The sequence below is a fragment of the Loxodonta africana genome, chromosome 27 (genome assembly GCF_030014295.1).
Source record: "Loxodonta africana isolate mLoxAfr1 chromosome 27, mLoxAfr1.hap2, whole genome shotgun sequence".
Lineage (NCBI taxonomy): Eukaryota > Metazoa > Chordata > Mammalia > Proboscidea > Elephantidae > Loxodonta > Loxodonta africana.
Window position 1 is genome coordinate 35,285,932 of NC_087368.1, and position 23,468 is coordinate 35,309,399.

Below are 23,468 nucleotides of genomic sequence, written 5' to 3' on the forward strand. Positions count from 1 at the left end.
TGTCCTTGCAAGTAAGATGACCCTTAAAAATTTAAGCCCCCAGCTCTTCCCTCCCTAGTCAGCATCTCCTCTCCCTATGGACCTTGGCGTGCAGCTTACCACTTCCTGCCCATTTTCTTCTTCCTCTGTAAAATGAGGGTGATATTTATCCTGTTGCACTCATAGGGCTGTTTCATGGAAAGGTATTTTGAATAAAAATTGTGTGTGTTACTCTACCAGAAAAAAGTGAGATATTATCCTCTTGACGTTTGCCATTGAACAGAGTGAATAAGATCTACCCAATGGCACCATCATTCTGGGCTTAAATAATATAGGTAGGGACTGTTTGCAGGACAAGACAGAAGATCTCACAAAATCTGGGACTTTCAGGAAGGAGGGATGATGGCGTCTGAGGAGTTGGCTGGGCTTGAGTTTCAATGAGGAATAGACGTGAAGTACTAAGAACTTCTTTGTCACTGCATTCTTCTTGCTGCACACTGAGGGTCACACTGCAGAGAGAGGCCAGAGCTACCTGCAGGGAGGGCCAAGCAAGACTTCAGAGAGAGGGTGAAGCATTCAAGGAACTTCGGGCATTTTCCAGGCAGATGAAAGGAAACGTGGACCTTCCAGGCAGAACAAGTCAAGGCACTGAAGGCTTAAACATCATTGAAAATCTGGGGGCTGCTCTTAGCATGTCTCTAGGGTGGAGGAAAGTGACCAGAGATAAGGCTGGACAGGTGGATGGCCCCCATCCATCATGAAGGGTCTTGCTTTCCACATTAAGGAGCTTGCATGTAATCTAGAAGTGAGGGGGGCAGGTAGTCAAAGCACTGAAACAGTTGAAGTATATGTTTTAAAGTCGATTCATCCCTCAAGGATGAGTGGTTCTGACTATTTCAGCCCCATTGATAGCTCCCTTTTCTGACATATTAGAGTAGGCAGCCATCAAAACACTCCATTTATCACTGGATGATATAAATATAGAGTCTTGTGTCACCCTCGAGTCGTTTTAAGTGTTGCTTTCTTGTCTCCACAATTAGATCTCAGACTTCCTAAAAGTAGGGACTGTTCAAAGTATTTTAGTATCCCCCTCCCTATGCCGAGTTTTCAGAGCTGGAAGGGATCCTAGTAGCCACCACGTCCATCCTCTCCATTACAGCTCATGGACCCCAAGCCAAGGAGCCTGAGGAACTTGCCCAAGGCCACAGTTCATTGGTGGCAGAGCAAGCAGTTGAGCTTATTCAACAACTGTTGCTTTACCAACGTGGTCACTAACAACTGGTTTTTGCAGCTGGTTATGACAGAGCCAACTAGATGTAGGGAGAACAGTATTTCTGACTTGGAATTTGCCCCCAAACTAAAGCAAAACAGGGCTGGAATGTACTGTGCTTGCCTTCAAAGAAACCAGGCTGTGGGTGGGTGAATACGTCAATGAGAATGTCCATCCTCATCGCTTACCAGTTGCCACTGAGACAACTCCCACCCATGGCGACCCCATGTGTGCCAGAGGAGAACACTGCTCCATAGGGTTTTCACTGGCTGATTTTTTGGAAGTAGGTCCCCAGGCCTTTCTTGCGAGGCACCTCTAGATGGACTCAAACCTCCAACCTTTCGGTTAGCCGCCAAGCGTGTTAACCATTGCACCACCAGGGACTCGTCAAAGGCAGTGCATTTCTGAAGACTTCTGTGCTCACTTCCTGCCCATGGAGCCACAGGTAAAATGTCAGGGGTGAGAACAGAAAGAGCCCTGACAAACCGCATCATCAACCAAACCTAGAATAGATTAAATGAGTCTGCAGGGCCATTGGAGTGTGAAGGGAGCTGGGCTTCAGAGGCAACACTTAGTGCTGGTACATCATGGCATGACAAAGAACTTAGTTTCCTCAATTCTTAGATGTCATCGATTGGTCCGATAATATCTTTTCAAGAGAAAAATAAGAAACCAATGAGCACCTCAGCTGAAGAAATGTCCATAGTTTAGAAAAGTTAAAGTGTGAAAAAGAAAACGTTCACCTTAAAATCAAAGATGTCGATCACCTATGGGCGTCACCGATGAGACATTTGCTTGTCAGATGTTCTCTGATGACCTCATTTCGATTCAGCCCTAAAAGCCCATGCGTTATTGACGCTGTCTCAAATAAGCCCAGAAAATGTCTCTGTAGGCGACTTTATGGTTAGACGTCAGCAGGCAGGAAGCTGAGCTGTGCAATGACTCTGCCTCCGCATTTACTGCCAGTGTGGGCAGAGACTCGTTTGCATCACAACCACCCCTTTTCCACAGACGTTAGATCCCGGCTGCAATAATCCACCGCACACTGGTTAATTAACTTTATGTGCCACTGAAGAGCAGGCTGCTAAATCAATGCCATTGCGGTCGCCTTCGGGCTGTAGTTCTGCGTGTTCCGTTGCGCCAAAGACGCCTGATTTCTGCATTCCTCAATTAATTGCCGTAGAAGTGTTGCTCAACCTGGCATCCAAGTGGATTATTGCTACAATTCCAGCTGGCACCAGGAAGATAAAACGCACTTGGCTGAGGAATTTTGCTAAGGGGGTTTGAGGGTGGGAAACCTCATGAAAATTCACTTGGCTTAAGGATCTTTAGAGTTGGAGAGACCAGTACGAGGATCTTCAGCTTACTAGCCATTTAACTTTGGGGAAATTACTGGGTTTCAGTTTTCTCATCTAGAAAATGAGTCAGTCACCTTTACTGGACTCTTTGTTTCTCCTCAGAAGTAGAATACTCGCCTTCCATTCAGAGACCCGCTTCGATTCTCTGCCAATACACCTCACCTGCAGCCACCACGAATCTATCAGTGGAGGCTTGCATGTTGCTACGGTACTGAACAGATTTCAGAGAGCTTCCAGACTAAGACAGACTAAGAAAAAAGGTCTCGTGATCTACCTCTGACAATTAGCCAGTGAAAACCCTATGGATCACAACGGTCCAATCCTGTTGCGCATAGGCCACCATGAGTCCGGGCCGACTCAACAGCAGCTAAGAGCAACACAGCCTTACCACTGTGCGTTGGCTGGATCCATTCACCCTCCCACTCTCCAAAATGGCTTTTTTACATCTTTCTCTCTTCCAACTTCCAACATCTTGCCTTTCTTCTCACTCAGGAGAAAACCTTGCTTCTGTTTTCACAGAGAAATGGGAGCAATCAAAAGAGAACATCTACGTTCAACCAGCACCAACTCTATCAAGCTGTTCACATCTCTCCCCTTGTGGATAAATTGCCTTGTTCTGACCTAAAGTCAACCCTCCTTCTCGTGCAGAACACCCTACCTCCTCTCACCTACTCAAGGACATCATTCCAGCATTTCTGCCTTACCTCTTCTGCATCATCAGATTAAAAAACATGCTGAAAAAAACTTCCATCTCAAAACAGGCAGACGAAAAAATTTCTCACTTGATGCTACATCCTCCTCCCACTATTGCCTCTTTTCGCTGACCTTTTTTATACCAAAACTCCCCACACAGGCTGTCCATGCCCTCTACCTCCACTCAGTTCCTTTCCAGCCCTTCTGTCTTGAAACCTTGTCAGTTAGCTCTTCATACCCACCACTTAACTGAATCTGCTTCTCTCAAGGCTCCCAGTGACATTTCCCTCACCAAATCCAATGGCCAGCCCATAAACTTCATATTGTTTGGCATGCAAGCTTCATTTAATGCTGTTGGCTAGTCTCTCTTCCTTGAATTGTATTCTTCCCTTGGCTTTTAAAACATCCCCCCTCCTTGGTTCTTCTTCCTCACCAGTCTCTTCTTCTCAGGTTCCATTGCTTGTCCTTCCTAATCTGCTTGACTTCTAAGTATTGGAGTGCTCCAGGGCTCCATCCTCAGATCTCTTTGCTTCAGTGTCTGTACTCACTACCTCAGTAGTCATGTCATCTAGTTTCCTGGCTTTAAGTACCACCTGTATGCGAATAACTCCCTATATGTTTACTATAAGTTCACTGCTCTAGCTTGGACATCTCCCTTCAACTCTATAATTAAAAAAAAAAATGCTGTCGAGTCAATTCCAACTCATAGCTACCCTATAGTACAGAGTAGAACTGCCCCACAGGCTTTCCAAGGAGGAAATGGTGGATTTGAGCTACCAAACTTTTGGTTAGCAGCTGAGGTCTTAACCACCATGCCCTCAGGGCTCCAGAATTATATAAGCAACTGCCTGATGGTAACTTCACTTGAATTCCGAATAAGCATTTCAAACGTACTCCAAACTCAACTCTTGATCCTTACCCTGCTCCCCTGGGCCTGCTTGCTTCTTCTCCAGTGTTCTTCCTTTCAGTAACAGCACTTCTGTTCACCCAGTCGCTAGACCAAAAAGCTCGAAATCATTCTTGAGTTTTCTTTTTCCTTCATACTCCACATTTAACCCCTAACAAATCCAATTTATTCTACCATTAAAATGTAACCCAAATTCAACTGTATCTTACCATAACTATTCTAGACCAAGTCAAAGTTACTTCTCAACAGGGGTGCCACAGGAGTCTCCAAACCGGACTCTCCACTTCCATCTTGTCCTGTTTTCCACAAGGCAGCCAAAGTGATTCTTTTAAAACAAAAGTCAGACCGTGGCACTTGCATGCTTAAAATCATCCCCTTAGGATAAATGCCAAAGCCCTTACCATGACCTCTAAGGCCCAACACGAGGCTGACCCTTGGCTTCTTCCCTCTTTCTTCCTTATCACTCTGCTTCAGACTCGCCAACCTCCTGGCTGCTCCTCAAACACACCAACCATTGTTCTCCTGTCTGGCTCTTTGCCCTTGGTTTTCCCGCTACCCAGAATGCTCTTCACCAGTCCACTCTCACTTTCTTCACACCTCTGCTCAAATGTCATCTGTCAGAGAAACCATCCTTGTCATCTTCTAAAGCCTGACTAGTTTTATTTTCCTTCATAGCCCTTATTCCTACTTGAATATATATTTATTATTTATTTCATGTCTCTACCCACTAGACCTCAAAACCTTAAGGGAAAAGACACTATCCCTTTCTTCACTGCTGGACCCCGCCAGAGCCGAAGACTATGCCTAGCTCATAGTAGTAGCTCCATAAATATTAATTGAATTAATGTTTTAATGAATGAATAAATGAATGATTGCCTACTCGTAGAGTCACTAAGATGATTACATGAAGTAAAGTATATAGTTTCTGGCACATGGTTTGGATCTCAAGAATATTTGTTCTTTTTGGCATTCTTATTATAAATAAAATGGCGCTGGGCTAGGGCCGCAGTACAGGGCAGCGAATCATTTTGTGAAATCTGCCATTAACGGGGCTTGCTCCTATTGCTGTTTCATGTGCTCCCATCTGGCCTCTGCTCTTTCAAGGGTAACTGGAGAAAACGTGTTGCTCTGAGCTTACTTCTAGGATTTTGTTTAACCCACAAGCATAGCTCTTAATCCATCCACTTGGATAAGAAATGCCATGTTGGCTTCTGTGGGAAATTCTCCAGACCTAGGGCAGACAGGCTCTGAAGACCTCACACAATTTCTGGCCACCTCCCAGCAGGCATGGAAGATGCTGTGGGTATCCTGGCATCACAGTGAATTTCTGGGGAATGCAGAATGCTGAGTACGATGGAAGGATTCAAAGAGAGAGGTGAAGCACATGGGCACAGGAAGGAGACAAGACTGGACATGTGTAGGCGTTGTCCCATCCCAATGTCCTGTGGTGACCTCTGATGTTCTCCTTTGATAAACAGGGCATGCTCTTTTGTTATTTTTAAGAAACTTGAAATATGTAAAATAAAGGAAATAGGTCCCAAAAGCACAGATTTTCTTTCACATTCCACATCCCTCCCCACTCTCGCCCCACCAGAAGCAAGTCCATCTCCCTGGAGATTAACTCCCTCATTCCCTCATCCATTCTCTGAAGACCCACTGGCAGTGGAAGGAGTTTGGAGAAGGCAGGTCTAATTTTGAACCCTGGTTTTAACTCCTATGACCTTGGGCAAGTTTCTTAGACTGTCTGAGCCTACATTTCTCCAGGGATAGGATAGCAGCATCTTCACTGGATTGTTGACATGATTAAGAGGGATCACCCGGTGAAGCACTTAGCTCAGCTCCATGCTTCGAGCCCCTGCTCCTCCAGTTCTGCTCCTCTTTCCCCGTCATCCTTCCATTTGCGTCATCTTACAGTGTTCTCGGAGAGAGCTCACATATGTTATCCCCCATGACCCTCACACCAGCACTTCTGTGTAATCATGGCTGATGTTATTGTTCTGGTTTTGAGACAAAGCTAGTCATTTTACTGAATCATCTGAACTCAGTGGGGAGCAAACAGATAATTTTTTTTTTTCCTATGTCATAGTATTTACTTTGATAAACCTCCCACCCCCCAGGTTGCGTATTCCGTGACAACATTTTGGCAGGTTCCTTGACTCCCTGGTTACTTTAATTTATTAAAAGTCTGTCTAAAATAAAACACCAAAATCACCTCCTATTTTAGTCCTCCTCCCTCCAGCACCAGTCCCGTTTACAGCCTGCAAGACTTGAAGTAAAGAGGGGGCTGTTCTGCTCCTTTGCTGCTTCCAGGGCCTCACCTTGGTGAGGCTCAGTCTCAACAAGTGATGATCTTATAGCCCCCCACTTACTTAGCTTTGCTGGAGATGGGGGGTCCTTGACAAAATCAATGCGGTCTTCTCAATGATTCATGACTCACCCTCCGCACCCGGCATCAGTTTGTATATGTTAGGTTATGGGACAGTAGCAAAAAACTTCAAGGGACAACTACCCTCCTCCTCTCTCTTTGGTGGCCCTACCTCCTCTGGTGGCTTTGGGCTATAGGGCAGAGACAAAGAGTCAAGAGTCTTAGCTGACCCACTGTTTCTGGCCTTCTCTGTTTCTGGCTGCTTCTCTGGCTAATGATGCCCCGTTTCTGGTCCTCACAGAGCTTCCCCAGAGGGCCCTACAAGGCCTCTTCAGTGTATAGCTCCCTGAAGTGGAGAGTTGGTGTCACATGGCCACAGCCAATTTTAATTAGACAAAGAAGTACAATTCTACCACATACAAGAAGGAGTCCCTGGATAGTGCAGACAATTAAGCACTTGGCTGCTAATTAAAAGGTTGGAGGTTGGAGCCTGGAGGCACCAAGGTAGAAAGGCCTGGTGATCTACTTCTGAAAGATCAGCCGTTGAAAACCCTAAAAATACCAGTCATCTCTTTAGTTGATGGCTCTGTGAGTTGGAAAGTTGAGCTGAACTCAGCTGGACAGTTGGAGTCTCAGCTAGACTGCTGTATATGTGCAGTCAACAGGGCGGCCCTGCTTCTGGGGTCTGGCTGGAGTGATGGGGGGATGGCTGGGCCACGTGTCTCTCATCATCCTTCAGGCTAACTTAGGTTCGTTCACGTGGAATCTTGGCAGATTATCAAGAGGGAGGGCAGAAGCATGTGAGACCTCTTGAATCCTGGGTTTGGAATTGGCTCGAGGTTGATTCTGACATCTTCTGCTGGCCAAATACTCAAAACCAGCTCAAATTCAAGGAGTGGGCCAATAGACTCTACCTTTGATGGGAGGATTTGACAAAGCTCATTGCAAAGGGGAAGAGGAGGGTAGAGAAGGGTGGTACTTTGCACTCTACCCCAAGCGCTAGTGACACCACATTTTCCAGGTCTTCTGAGCTAGAATTTGAGGGGCTAGGCTTGATGAGGACAGATCTACTAATCTTATATGTCCTCTCAGGGTGTCTGAAAACAATCAATTGAGGACTTTATTATAAAAGATTACTTAGCACCTATTTGTCTGCGGCTTTGGTCCATGGACAAATTTCAGGGCAACAGGCAAAAATCCCATAGATTCTCAATTACAAATGGAAACCACCTTAAAGATGAGGCAACCTGCTGCAGGTCATTCAGCTAGTAAGTAGCTCATTTCATTTATCTGGGCGGAAGTAAACCATGTACAAAACAGTGGTGACTAAAGGAAACACAGCAAATAAGAGCAACTTTGGTAAGACCCCTGTGGCTGGGAGGGACGAGGCAGGTGCACAGTGATGTAAGTTTGGGCTGCAGATGTCATCAGGGGCCAGAATCTGCCAGTCCTCAGGGCCAGGGAGAAGGAACTTTATCTTTAAACCTAAGTGAAAAAAGGGAGTTACTTGAAGGATTTTGAACAAGCAGCTCGCATGATCACATTTGTGAATGATCTCTCTGGCTCCAATGTGAAGATTGAATAGCAGGTGTAGCCTGGGCCCAAACCAGACCTTTCGTGTCCAAGCTAAAAGCTGATTCTTTTCCAAACCCATTATAAAGCCTCTTCATAAGTCCTAAAGGCAAAAGAGGACCGATCTAGCTGCCGTGGCCATAAACAATGGGAGGGGTGGGCCAACTGTGTACTCTCTAAAATCAAGCACGTGCACACGTTATCGATTTGCTTCAAACCCAAACAGACCTGGGAGTTTCTGGTTTGTGTTTTCTGGATAGCTTAACCAGAGAGATTTTAAGTCAAACAATGGCTTTTTTTGCTGTGCTATGTGCAAAGAGAACCCATTGCCATTGAGTCAATTCCAACTCATAGCAACCCTATAGGACAGGGTAGAGATGCCCCATAAGTTTCTAAGGAGTGGCTGGTGGATTCGAACTGTTGACCTTTGGTTAGCAGCCAAGCTCTTAACCACTGTGCCACCACCAGGGCTCCTATGTGCAAAGAGAAGTGGCCACTAAATGGCCATAAGAAAGGCCAGCTGAGACCCCAGCATTATAGACCCAACCTTTGAGCCCATGAGTTCGTACACTTAATACTTCCAGTGATTCAAATTCTAAAGTCAAAGGGTGTCAAAAACCCACTGTTGTGAGGCATTTTATCAGCACATCGATGGGTGCTTAAGGAGGTGGGGGGAGGGGGCAGAGGCAGGTGAAAGGGCAAATGAGACCTCTTTTTGCTAACCTGGCTCAGGGGGTGTTTATTGCCTCTTCACCAGGCACTGGCATCATCCACCCAGGGATAAGGGCTGAGGGTGTCCGTGGGAACGGTGCAGTGCATGGAGCAAGCCTCACCCCACAGCGTGAGTCTGCACAATCGATCGTAAGAGAGACTGTTCTGTCATTGCATTGCAGCTCCAGAAACTAAAACGATCACTTTCTTTCAAGACCAAGAGTTTACGGAGCAAAAGTGCCGACAACTTCTTCCAGAGAACCAACAGTGACGTGAAGCTGCCCGCAGACGCGCGGGGTGAGGTCAGCCCCAGCTCCAGCCCACTGCCTGCTCCGGGAAGCCTGACATCCACGCCCACCAGGGCTGGTCTGCACCCAGGCAGCGGCAAGGCCCATGCCTTTCAGGAACACATCTTCAAGAAGCCCACTTTCTGCGACGTCTGCAACCACATGATTGTGGGTAAGGCCTTCCCCACCCCTTCCTCCAGGTCCCAGTGCCTTCTGGAAAGCTGAGTGAGAATGGTATACCACAGGCCCAGTTCCCTGCAAGGCTGAGCTTTGGAGATTTACGTATAGGATGTTTACTGGGGAGTGCTTTGGGGAACGATATTTGTGAAAAGATAAGGGAAACAGGACTGAGCAGCGGGAGAAATCAGGTTGTGGCAGATTTGTAATGAAGACTTCACTCAATCCTACAGAGCGCTCTAAGCCTTTCGATTTATCTTGCAGTGAGCCGAGGGGCTGGATCTTTGTATGCCTGCAAGTCATCATTGCATGTGAGCAGCTCCTGGGAGGAACAGGGCATGATCTTGACAAAGAAGCTCCTTTTGGCCAAGGGCACTTGGCAGGGAGGACTCTGTGGGCAGTGGGGGAGTGAGTGCTTCCGTTCGCCTGAACCCATCACAGGATCCGCTGCAGCGCATATGGTGTCTGTCTGTCTGGGGTAGCCTGGGGAGGGAATCCATTGCTTGGTAAGTGACAGGTGAATGACCCAAACAGGCAGGTGTGGGCAGAGATGCTTCTGGGGCTAGAAGTCCTTAGAGCAGCACTGAACTAGGCAGGAAATGTGACTCAGCCTCCGTAACAGCTCTGGCCCAGAAAAATGACTCAGTCATGGTAGATCCGAGAAAAGGTGGTGGCTTGGGAGTCTTCGAGGCTGTACCCAGATGGAGACAATGACCTATAAAATGTCCCAGCTAGAAGGTAAATATGGGCCATTCAGAGCCATGGGCACAGAGGTTCCACAGTTCACTGTCTTCTGCCTCTCCCATGTCAGAAACCCAGTGACCTAACAGATGGCAGAAACCATAAAGGAAATTTGAGAGAACTCACAACGATGCCTTTCCACCAGCTGTTTCAAACAATGGCACATCTCAGTAAACTGACAAAACAATCACTATGGAACAGAAGAAAAAGTGGAAGGAGACAGGCTCGTGTTTGCTCTCAAGAAGGGTTAGGGGGTACCCTTCTGCTTGGAGCAGTCGAGGGCAGAAGCCTGAAGTTAAGAAAAGAAAATGAAGCTGAAAATCACAAGAAGCCAAGGCTGACCCAGCCATGGACCATTTTCTTCAGGTGGTTCTGATACCCCAGATAGGAAGCCAATCAAATTCCTGCAAAGCCTGGAAGAACTCGAAGGGAGAGCAACACAGACACAGACACGGGTGTGGGAGAGAGGCCATCCCCACCCTTTGGCCCCTGATGCGGGGCCTAAGCCGTGGCTCCTGCTCACGTGCACCCTGGAGCCTCCAGCATCTGGCCTTTGCGATGAATGCTTCAGGGGAAGAATACCATGCGGATCAACAGCCCTGGCTCCCCAGGCTGGAAAGTAGGGCCCAGGGTAGCCCTAGACAAAAAGATGACCCATCTTTTAACCTCACCTTCTGGCGCCTCTCAGCAAATTTATTATCTTACAGTTCTGGAGGTCAGAGCCCCAGATGGGTCTCCCTGGGCTAAAATCAAGGTGTCCGTAGGGCTGTGTTCCTCTCTGGAGGCTCTAGGGGAGAATTCTTTTTTTTCCTTTTTTCAGCTTCTAGAGTTTGCCTGCATTCCTTGGCTTGTGACCCTCTTCCATCTTCAAAGCCAGCAGTGGCCGATTGATCCCTTCTCACACTCCCACGTCTTTAGTTCTGACTCTCCTGCCTCCCTCTTTCACTTATAAGGTCCCTGTGCTTACATGGACCCACCCGAATGATCCAGGATAATCTCGCCATCTCAAGGACAGCTGATTAGCAACCTTACTTCCATGTGCAACCATAAACCCCTTTGCGACATAACAGAACAGTGGCCAGGGGTTAGAATGCAGACATGTTTGGGGACCATTTTCTGCCTACCACACCCAGGAGAGGTATCAGGGCAGGGCATCAACAAGCCCGCCCGTCAAGCCCTTTGCCATCAAGTCGATTCTGAGTAGAACTGCCCCATAGGGTTTCCAAGGAGCAGCTGGTGGATTCGAACTGCCAGCCTTTTGGTTAGCAGCCCAGCTTTTAACCACTGCACCACCAGGGCTCCATGGCTACAAGAGTGCCCACTGTAACAGGAGGAAAACAACCTTGGTTGAAGGTCACAAGACTGGCCCCTGTTGACTCCCTTCCGTCTTAGCTTCGATGCCAGTTATAAGGACTTTGTAATGCCATGTGGTAAGAAGCCACTTTCGTTCAAAATAGGCAAAGAAGTACCTTCCTGTTTGGTGCACAGCATGGGGGGAACACTGACCCATCTTTGCTCCAGTCTATCCCAGTGACATCATTAGCCCTGTCCCCTCCCAGATAAAATGAGACGAGGAAGTGAAGATGGTAGAAAGACCATGAGCCCGGGGTCTGACCACCTGGATTTGAGCCCCATGCAGCTGTACTTGGTGCCAACGACTTACTTTCTCTGAGATGATAACGCCACCCCTGGGATTTTCCATGGATTAATGAACTAGCAGAGGGAAGTAGCTGGCATCTAGAAGGTACTTGGGAGCACACTGGGACTGGTATTATTGTTAATAATGGAGAAAACACTCCTGAGGTACAGAAGGATACTCAGAAAGTAAACCAAATTAGTTTAGCAGGGAAAAAAAAAACTAATAGAAATATTTGAAAACATAACATCCAGATAACAGTGAGTGTTTAGTCCCTCATTTATACAGCAATGCTTCATGTACACCTTAGGGGTTGTCTCTACTTCTGCATTTCATGCTGTATCAGGGACATGGACAAACAAGAGCCATTCTAGAAGAGGGTAGTCAGAATGGCAAGTAATAGGTGAAAGGAGCCCTGGTAGCACAGTGATTAGCGATAGACTGCTAACCGAAAGGTCGGAGGTTTGAAGCCACCTGCCGCTCTGTAGGAGAAAGATGTGGCAGTCTGCTTTTGTAGAGATTCACGGCCTTGGAAACCCTATGACTCTATGAGTCAGAATCGACTCAACAGCAGTGGGTTTTTTATGTGAAAATAAAATTGTGAGGAAACTCTGAGAGTTTGGTGTGGAAAAGACTTAGGATTTGCAGCTGAGTTTTAAAATACTGTGGTGGAAGAACCAAGAGACTCATTTTATGTGCCTTTCCGGAGAAAGGCTGGAAACAAGAAGTGAAAAGTAAGAGGCACATTTCAATAAGAACCTAACTATTAACAGATGCACTTGACTTGTAATTGAATGGGTTCCCTCGAGAGTAGCTACTAGTTTGACTTCTGTTAGGCTTAGACCTTCTCTAACTCTAATTGCCTAATATTCTGTGAAATGAAGTTTGCAGTGTGTGTTGCTTCCCAAAGAGGCCAGTGTCAATATCTGTCATCATTGAACTTGGACATGTCGGTGGTTTACAATATGTCCAGGAAGGCAGAGTTCTGCAGTTCCCCTCATCCTTCCCCAAGGCCCATTCTAAGGAGTGGGATACTTGAAATGAGGAGCAATGTCAGCCCTTCTTAAGAACAAACACATGAGCCCCATTATGGTCTTTAGAATCATCAGTTGCCATCCAGTTGACCTCAGCTCTGGGTGACCCATTATGTGTCATAGTAGAACAGTGATCTACAGGGTTTTCAATGCTGAGTTTTCCAAAGTAGGCAGCTCTTTCTTTCCACTAAGGCACCTCTGGGTGAACTCTAACCTCTAGCCTTCTGGTTAGTAGCTGACTGCATTAACTGTTAGCACTACCAGGGACTCCCATCTTTAGAGTACTGTTATCTATCCACACTGTCATTGTCTAGTGATTGTTATTCATGGTCTTCCTTCAAACGGGCAACATTTAGTAATACTGCTTGAATCAGTCAAGGCTTGCCACAGTAATGCTGCATAGCAAACTCTCCCCAAACTCCAGCATTGAGAACAGCCACCATTTACTCTCGCTCAGCCATCTTCAGATCAGCTAGACCCAGTTAGTGCACCTTCTCTCTGTTCCATGTATCTCTTACTTTTCCCTTGACCAGTGGGCTAGCCAGGCCATGTTCTTCTGATGGCCAGGATAAGTGGAAACATGCAAAGCTTCTGAAGGCCTTGGGTTGGAGGTGGCACACCACCACGTCTGCTGGTATTCCACTAGCAACAGTAAGTCTTGTAGCCAAGCCCAAAATCGAGGGGGGAGAAGCACACACCATGATTCATGGCAGAGACTGCAAAGGGTGTGGATACGGGGAGGAGTGAAGTATGGGGTCAATGAACCAGTCTGTCCCAGGGCTTAGAATGGTCTCTGGATTGCTGAACCTTTTCGTGTTTGGTAGACTCTGGCAAGTCTCGGAGCTCCCACCTTTCAGCATCACTTCTTCATCTGGAAGTGATGCCTGGCTTTCATTCTCAGCACAGGTGGAGCTCACCATGATCCACGCCCAGAGTGCTTTGGCCACTTGGCCTCCAACTTCATTTTTGTGTCTGCTTCGCTTCTAAATCCGATGCGTCACTTTCAATTTCCACACAGATTTCCACCAGGCCTTTTCAAGGAAGTGCTAGTCATACACCTTAAATGGGTGATGACAAGCCTCTATTTTAAATCTCATTGTGACCCATGTGAGGAGACAAACAGAATGTGTTTTTAAGGACAAGTAATGGAAACGAGCATACACACAAGGCCCTCCTGAGATTCTGAGGAATTTCACAGTTATTGCCCCAAAGAGGATTCTAGAAACACCTCAAGTACGGCGACAAATTTGAAAAGACTGCATTCTGAATATCACAGAAAAAGGTGCCTTGTGCTTTTCTCTTATCAGAATTAAATTTATACTATAGCTGCTTTTATATCTTAAAAAAGAAGATAGAAAACACAGTCAACAAATCACCTTGCTCTTTTCAAAGATAAAAACAGAATAAACCTAGACTCCTAGGAGAGAAAAAAGGGATTAGAGAGGCAATAGTATACAGAATGGAAAGGGGGAAAGAGAAAGGACGTAAGGAAGGACATAGGGAAAGAAAGAGACATAGAGGTGAGGGAAGGCACTTATAAGCGTGTTAACATCCTGAAACAATACATAAAAAAATGAGTTGCCAAGTCAGTTCTGACTCATAGTGACCCCACGTGTGCCAGAGTAGAACTGTGCTCCGTAGGATTTTCGGTGGCTGGTTTTTCAGAGGTAGGTTGCGAGGGCTTCCTTTCGAGGGGCCTCTGAGTGATCCGTAACCGCTAACCTTTCGGTTTGCAGCCGTGCACCACACAGAGACTCCAGAACAATGCATAGAGCTTTTTAAATCTGTGATAATGGATCAGAATAATCCTCCCTCTTTCCTTTTCTTCACCCTTCAAACCTAGATCTTGTAGGAAACATATTGAATTTGAAGGTCACACAGCCTCCTGTCTCCACACACATAACCTGAACCTTCATTTCCTTCAAGCCACAGATCATCTTTATATTCTAGATTCTGGCAGAAGGCACCTGTTGTTATCCCCTTAGAATGACATTTCAGGAAAGTTATTAAAGCTGTTTCTTCTCTTTTTTTTTTTTTTTCTTTTCAGCCGAGAACAAAAGGCTATATGATGGCTGAGAAATCCCACATCCCATTTGTACACTTTCCAGCTGATGGATGTTTCTTTAAAAGTGGAATGAATGTGGCATCCTCACTGTCTGGGATGTCTTAGTGGGTATGGCCACTCAGAGGTGGATTTACAAGGCCTACCAGGTGTGCCTTACCTGACTGCCTCTGGAGCCTGACCTTGTGTCTTACAGCTAGAAAGGGCCCACATTCACTACAAGGCCAGTGACCAATAATAATAGACCAGGACCCCAGCCTCATTCACTGCCCTCCTGTTTCCAATTTCCTTAGCTCCATGACTCTATAAGTCATTCCTTATTGCCAACTTTGCCCTTGGACTGGACACCTGAAACTGTTCCTGCCCTACCGACCTGGCTCCCAGATCCCAGGGCTTGTGGCAGACACTGTGAGCGTGCTTCTGGCTCATCTAATCTTGCCTCCCAGACCTTGCTGCCATTTATGATCACCTCTTTAGACTGTCTCTTCCCAGCACATTTGGTCACCTCTGCCAGCCAAAGATAATCAGCCCAACTCTTGATGGAGATACGAGAGAAATAGGCAGTCAGGTATGCCTGCCAGCCCAAATTCTAGAATGCCTCAGCCTTTAAGTCAACGATGCCTTAGACTGGAAGATTTCTGAGCTGCCTCTTGTACTTGGTTAGATGAACTTTCTTTCTTCACGAAGCAGATCAACCGTTGCCAGCCTTAGGCCATGATCTAGGAATTAGGGAGTGAGGGGACTTATCTTCCCTGTACATCAGTTAAATGCACTCTGTCTATGACAGTCCATCTGTGCATTGGATTAACCACCTATAGCGACCCTTTACAGGAAAGCATTGAATTTCCTTGTGGTAATCTGTGTATCACTGAAATGTCAAAGACTTGAGCAAGTTAACGTGCACTACTGGTGGAACTAGCTTATGGCATGGGTCCACTCCATCAATTAAGTAGGTTTTTCAGAGAACTCTATCTTCTATTTACAGCCAGATTCCACATTTCCAAAGCGGCAGATCCCACATTTCCAAAGCTGTTTTTAAATTGACTACATGTTTTTAATTGTAATCCATTTAGAAGACATGGCACATCAAATGGAGTCATGTTTTCTAAACAGGTATTTAGCAAATTTGCTGGATTTCATTGCCTAAATTTTCAAGTTCCCTTAGTCATTGCACAGTCCAAAGAGTCATTCACTTTCATAAATGTCCAAGTGACAACCACTAGAGAAAATGATGGTGGTTTTGTCTTTGATAAGATTGCCTAGAAGCAGAAGATGGGACATGGATTCTTGTGCAAGTGGCTTATTAAGGGAGTACCCACAGGAGGGAGTCCCTGGGTGGTGTAAATGGTTAGTGCTCTGGGCTGCTAACTGAAAGGTTGGAGATTCGAGTCCACTCAGAGGTGTCTTGGAAGAAAACGCTGGTGGTCTTCCAAAATTCTGGACACTGAAACCCCTGTGGAGCGCAGTTCTTCTCAGACACACATAGGTTCACCTTTTTTATGTTTCAGTTAGGCTTCTCCTTTGGGCCTTGGTATGTATCCTTCTTAAAAAGCAATATCTGGAACTTAGTGGCCTGTCTAATAGGATTGCTAATTTTTCATGTCAGTAATTTAACTGCTACTTTTCTACTGGAGCACAAAAAATAAAATAAAAACAACGTAATGCTCAGTTCAACAGAGGCAAATACTTGCTTCTATTCTTTGTGGATCAGGCCATCTTGAGAAAACCATGTTACTTCTATGCACCGAATTTGAAGTGAAATTAAGTCAAACTGGAGCATAGCCAGGGGAAGGAGAAGATCCTGCCGATGAAGAATGTTTAAAGGAGGTGTGAATGGTGGCCTGGAGAAGACTTGGGAACATGATAGTCGTGTTCAAGTAGCTAAAGAGACCTTGTTTGGAAGACAATTCCAAGTGGCAATGATGGATAATACAATAAGGCAAAAGTTCAAGATGCTAAAAGATAAAGCTTCCTAAAATAATTTCAGAAGCAGGTTCTATAGATTTGAGGAAAGGTGATTTTCCATGGTGAAATAGGCTTGGTAGATGGAATCCCTGGGTAGTCCAAATATTTAAGTGCTCAACTACAAGCTGAAAGGTTGGTGGTTCAGACCTACCCAGGAGCACCTCAAAAGACAGGCCTGGTGATGTTTCATAGTCTTGAAAACTCTATGGAGCAATTCTACTGTGCACACATGGGGTCACCATGAGTCAGAATGGACTTGACAACCACTAACAACAACAACAACGTAGCGCCTTTGGATATTCATAGCACACACTAACATTTTGAGGTCTTGTCATACTGAAAGTTACCCAGGTGTTCAGTGGAAAACAGAGGCGGCGAGTCACATGGGTTGTCACTGAGGAGTTCACACTCCTAGCATCTACTTCTCCCTGTTTCTGCCTGACTGCAGTTGAATGCTACCTGGCGTATATCTCTTTGATGCGTACAGTTCAGAGAGGTTCTCCAATGCCTGCAAAGGTAGGTTCATTAAAGAGTTATTAAGACTTCAGTATCAGGTCCAATGTTCTCTTCAAGGTTATCAAATATAAATGACACGCATTAATGCGTGGCTTCTACCCAGCACCTTTCAACTAAAGAAAAACAACATACTTCTAAGATAACATATTCTATTATTTCCTGGAGTTTTATCCTTGCTGCCAAGCACTATTTGCTCTTAAGAAATCTCTCATTGAAAATCACTTAAATGGAAAAGTAAACCACAGTTCCTGCAGCCATGACTGAGCGGAAATCAATGCTGATGGGCTCCAAGGAAAGGGCTATCCTACAGTCTCTGCTAATACTCTGCTTTGGGGCCCCACGTGGAACCCTGGTGTCATTATTTTGAAAATGTAAAAATCCTTGACCTTCTGCCCAAAGAGAAGAGGAGAGGAGGTGGGGTGACCCGCCCATTACCGTATTTCTCACCCCTCTCCCTTCCGCATCCTGTTCTCTGTGCAAAGTCCTAATGCTGTTTTCTCTGCCCGTTTTTAGTGCCCTTGCTTCTTGCTGTTTCCTCAGTCAGGAATATCCTTCCTTCCCACTCTATCTGTTCCAATCCTAAATCTTCCAAGACCTAATGGAAACATTTCTTCCTCCGCCAGTCCTGTGACGATCACTCATTTTCTCTGAACTTTTACGCCATTTCTCAAACTGCCTAGACTTTAATAAGCTCCTTGAAGACACAGTCAGGGTCTAATTTATGCGGCTATTCCCACATCAGCTAACACAGCGCAACCCCTGGCACATAGCAAGTATTTTAAAAATCGTAGTTAATGAATGGGGGCAAAGATTGCCTCCAAAGTGCCAGGCAACAGAAAGAGAAATGAATTAAAAACAAAAACTAGAGGAAAAACACATAAAAATCCCTAATCCTTCTCAAAGTCGCTTCCAGGAAGCTTGAGACAGAAGCCCTTTTTTCTCAGCACTCCGTTCTCTTCATTCCCCTGTTGTTGTTCATACTTCAGCATCATGTTACTCAGTGTGACAGAGGGCATAACAAGGATATCTTCATTGTGATTCATAGCCAGATCCAAATAAAGTCATATCCTGTCTTGTTGAACACTTTTGTCCTGATTTCCACTATTGTGCAGTAAAACCTGTGAAAACCGGAACTTGTGTAAGGCGGAAACCTGTCAGAGAAGGAAAACACAAATATTTTCCACTAACAGAGAGCAATAGAAAAGTGGTAAGACTGCACCCTGTCAAAGGCGGAAAACTTGTGAGACCTGGAAAAACAAGGCAGTCCCATTGAGTTCCGGCTCTCACAGGTTTCACTGTAATACTTCCACCTTGGCATTTTTTTTATTTATCTGATATGCTTTTATTTACCTTTAAATATTTTTATCAGGTTATTTAAGTGCTCCTTTTGAAAATAAACATAACTGAATGTTAGATTTCTTTATGCCCGACCTGAATTTTTGGAAGAGGTTTGTGGCTATGCATTTGTTGCTATGAGTAAAATACTTGGTTTTCCTTCTGTCTTATTAGGGGATGCTTTCTATTTTGTGTTTCCTGTTTCCTTCTATTTCCTGTGTGCGTGTGCTTGCTCTCATCACATATGCCTCCCACCCAAAATTATGGTTGTGATTATTTTCATCAGAGGCAAAGCCAAATACTCAGAATTAAGGATTAAGAACCTCAGAAACCATGTATTCATCGGTCACCGAGCACCCATGCTGGGATCTAGGCACACCGAGTCTAGTGTCTCATGAATTCATCGAACAGTCACCTAGCACCGTGCTGGGATCTGGGCACACCGAGTTTAGTGTCTCATGAATTCAAGTGCAGAGACTGAGGGGTGGCAAAGGAATAGAAGTTATCTAGAAACTGGAAGAAGAGAGAAAGAGCCCCTGCCGCCTGAAGCTCGAGGCTCTTTGGGCCCTTAATGACAGGCTGCTCCGAATCCAGCGGAGAAAGATGCGAGTTTCACAAGCACCGTGATGCTGCCAGAAGCCTCCTGAGGCCATCGAAACCTACCCCTTCCCTTCCCTTCCCACCAAGTGATCTGTCCAGAAGAAGGGACTGTCCTGAAGCCAAATCACTGATGAAGAACATCTGAGCCTCATTTTGTGTACCAGTTTGGAGAAGCTGGGAAGCCTGAGGAACTGTGAAAGTCTGTTTCAAAGGTGTTGTCATATTGTTGTTAGGTGCCATCCAGTGGGTTGTAACTCACAGTGACCCTCTACAACAGAACAAAACACCGCCTGGTCCTGCGCCATCCTCACAATCATTGTTATGCTTGAGCCCGTTGTTACAGCCACTGTGTCAGTCCATCTTGTTAAGGGTCTTTCTCTTTTTCATTGACACTCAACTTTACCAAGCATGATGTCCTTCTCCAGGGACTGATCCTTCCTGACAACACGTTCAAAGTATTTGAGACAAAGTCTCACCATCCTCACCCCTAAGGAGCATTCTGGTTATACTTCTTCTGACACGGATTTGTTCATTCTTCTGGCAGTCCATGTATCCTTCACCAACACCATGATTCAAAGCCATCAGTTCTTCTTTGGTCTTCCTTGTATTTTCTCAAATCTGCTTTTCTTAAAGTACATATATGCTGATATTAGGAAGATGCGAAACTATTTCCCTCCTCTACCCCATCGCTTCAAACATCTCATGTCTATTTAGAAAAAGGAAAATGCTGAGTGGTGAAGGGGAAGTCTTGTATGCATACAGCTCTCCAGAAAATATACAACTTCTCCAAGTTACTGTACCCTGCTCCTATCTTATCATGGTACAAAGGAAAATAGGGAATTTACTTCCCATAAACTGTTTATTTTACTAGTAATTGACTAAGCCTTAAATGGACAAACTTGGGAAGAAATCGTAAAAAATGCCCACCAAAGGAAAGAGACTGCCCTCTTAGATTATAGATCATGACTTCTGCAAGTGCTTTGGTGATTTCTTGAACCTCAGTGTAAAAATGATCTTTCAGGAAAGTAATGTTTTTTCCTACCACAAAGAAGAGATCTGTATTTTAGGAGTCTGTTAAGATCGAACATTAGCAGAAAGAGGCAGCAATCCAGAGGGGTATTTTCAGTATGTAACAGACCAGAGAGAGGCAATTGTCTGATAATTTAAGATAGTCTCTTTTGTTAAGTTCTAATCACTCTTCTGAGGTCACTAGCTAGATGCTATTTGGTAATACAAAAAAAAAAAAAAAACAACTAACCCCATTGCCACCGAGTTGATTCCAACTCATAACACTATAGGGCAGAGTAGAACTGCCCCATAGGGTTTCCAAGGAGTGGCTGGTGGATTTGAACTGCTGACCTTTTGGTTAGCAGCTAGAGCTCTTAACCACTGCATTGCCAGGGCTCCTATTTATAACTGTATTAACAAATATATATTGAATATATATTTCCATGAGGAGCCCTGGTGATACAATGGTCAAGCGCCCGGCTGCTAACCTAAAGGTCATTGGCTGGAACCCACGCAGCAGCTACGTGAGATGAAGACCTGGCAATCTGCTTCCTTAAAGATTACAACCAAGAAAACTCTATGCGGCAGTTCTACTGTGTCACGTTGGGTCACTATGAGTCTGAATTGACTCGATGGCACCCAACAACAACAACGACATATATTTCCAAGTCCTTCTGAGAACCACTGTGCCTCCTTTACATCCAGGAAAAATGTAAAAGGTGCGTCTGGGTAGAGGGAAGAGGAAAAATCATGCGTGGTGGAGAAGCGGGGGGAGGGGACAAAAGTAGACACTCACCGATGGGAATCCTGGGAACTCTGAGAGTTTTCTAAACTTGAACCTGCAAACTTTCCTGACTGTGATGTTGGTGACCCAATCCTCCTGCTTGATGTCCAGACCAAGCTGTGACAGGCGAATGTTAGGAGGCTGCTTGCCTTTGGGCTCATGGTTAATTATGTGGGTTTTGGAGGCTAGGGGTCTCCAGGAATAGGCTGTCTCCATTAATAAGCCCAGGGGAGGCAGAGACCTATTGGAAAACGTGTATCCTGCACTTCCATCAGCTGCCGTAACAGGGAACGCTCCACTGACCTACCTTAGAACGGTCCCTTGATGGTGCAGCCACAGTGGATAGCACACTCTAAAATGACAGAACTGGGCCGCTAGTAAAAAATAGGACAGTCCTTTGTGTGTGGGGGGGCGGGGGCTCCGAGCATCAGGCAGGTACGTGTGTGTGTGTGTGTGTGTGTGAGAGAGAGAAAGAGAGACAGTCAGCCTATAGAGGATACCTGTACATTGTGACCCAGCTTTTGTGGGAGGAAGAGGAATACACAGCTAAGTCTTATTAAAGTGTTTTCTCCTAGCTTATCAAATGCTTCCTGTTGTCCACCCAGAGCAGTCAAGCTTAGATCACTATGTCACATGCTAACCTTATTTGCAAAGAAAATCTAGAAGCCTAAAGCTACGCTGCACGCTCTGTCCAACGAACATGCACGCGAGGGCACACACTTGCGTTTGTGCACGTACACACACACACACACACACACTCCTGCCACTCATCAGGAAAATGTGCATTTCTGTCGACACGGCAAGAACATGGTTTAAAGAGCTCACACCCCCTACAGCCCATACCTAACTCCTTAACAATCTAAGAACCAGGCACCGGCTTCACCCCATTTATAATGCCATCCAGAGAAGTAACAAGAAACACGTGTCATTAAAACTGAGGCAGGACAATGAACCAGCTCGACTCTGTTGTGACCTGAAAGGACTGTATCACGTTGCCTGAGATCGGCCTGATGTCCCTGTTCGAAAAGGAGATTTGAGGGAACAATGTTTTCTCATTTTCAAAAAGAGGAATAAAAATACCTATCTGATAGATTGGACGTAAAGATTAATTGAACCAACGTCCAAAAGGAATAGTGCTCAAATGGCAGTAACACTCAGCCTCTTTGCTCCTCCCCTGCCACCCTGTCCCCACTGCCGTCGGGGACATTCCGCTGCAGACCTGACCTCTCCCACAAGGTCTCGTCTCTCACATCCAACTGCCAGAACCTTGCTGCTCAGATGCCTTGTCAATACCTAATGTTGAATACGCTCACAGTGAAGCCAGGTGTCCCCTTCCCCATAAAACCTGCCGCGTCACTGGTGTCCTTTGTCCTGTCAAGACAAACGGGCCAGCATCCTCTCGCTCCAGCCAGTTGACTCTGACTCACGGAAGTCCCACGTGCGTCACAGCAGAACTGGGCTCCACGGGGTTTTCATTGGCTGATTTTTTTCAGAAGTAGATTTCCAGACCTTTCTTCCAGGGCACCTCTGGGGGGACTCGAACCTCCAACCTTCAGTTAGCAGCTGAGTGCATTAACCGTTTGCACGAGCAAACACTCCTCCTCTCAGCTACCTGGCCAGAACCTCAGGGTCGTCTCGTCCCTGACCACACTGTGGATTCTACTTCTGCGATTTCTCTGCCGTCAGGCCCATCCTCTCTTTTCCTCTCACTGTGCCCACCTGCCCTGGTCCAGGCTTCAGCACATCTCATATCAACTATTTCAAGAAGTTACTAAATTATGTTATTTCTCTCTATCTCTACCTCCTCATCCACTTTACACATTGCTGCCAAATTGCTTGTGGAAGCAAACTGATGTTGCATTATAGCTTTGCTCAAAAGTGCCGGGCACCACCGCATTGCCTAAAGAATTACACTCAAGGTCCTCCTTGGCTTGGCTTGCTTATTCTAAAACCTTCAGTAGCTAGCAAAGGCAAGCAAGGGTTTTATCCCATCAGATTCATAGAAAGTGAAACTTCGTTCATTGCCCTCAACAGTCGGCAATGCCACTATTGTTATGTGAAGTCTAGCCAATTCTGACTCTTAGCGACCCTATGTGACACAGTCAAACTGCCCCAAAGGGTTTCCTGGATTGTAATCTTTATGGGAGCAGATTGCCAAGCCTTTTCTCCCACGCAGCCGCTGGATGGATTTGGACCACCAACCTTTCTGTGGACGTATGAATGGATCATCATAAACAAATTCAAAATACAGACCTGCAAGAGAGAGTCTGCAGAGAAGCAGAATGGGGCAGGAGAATCATAGGCTCATAGGAGTCATATTTACCTTGTAGCTCTGCACTTAGTAAATCCAGTGACCTTGGACAAATGGTTTAGTGTCTCTCAATCTCAAAGTCTTTAAAAAAAAGATTCAAATCCACCAGCCACACTTTGGAAACCCTACGGGGCAATTCTTCTCTATCCTGTAGGGT

At 45.7% G+C, this 23,468-nt stretch overlaps 1 protein-coding gene across 2 annotated transcripts in view; it reads left to right on the forward strand.

The window, feature by feature from the left end:
* Positions 1-23,468, forward strand: part of STAC (SH3 and cysteine rich domain) — a 134,939-nt gene that overhangs the window by 31,827 nt on the left and 79,644 nt on the right. The window contains exon 2 of one of the 2 annotated variants that reach the window (XM_064277454.1): positions 9,038-9,314. In XM_064277454.1, the coding sequence (XP_064133524.1) occupies positions 9,038-9,314 (277 nt within the window). The remainder of the gene's footprint in view (positions 1-9,037; positions 9,315-23,468) is intronic. The other variant, XM_064277455.1, reaches the window with a different exon arrangement.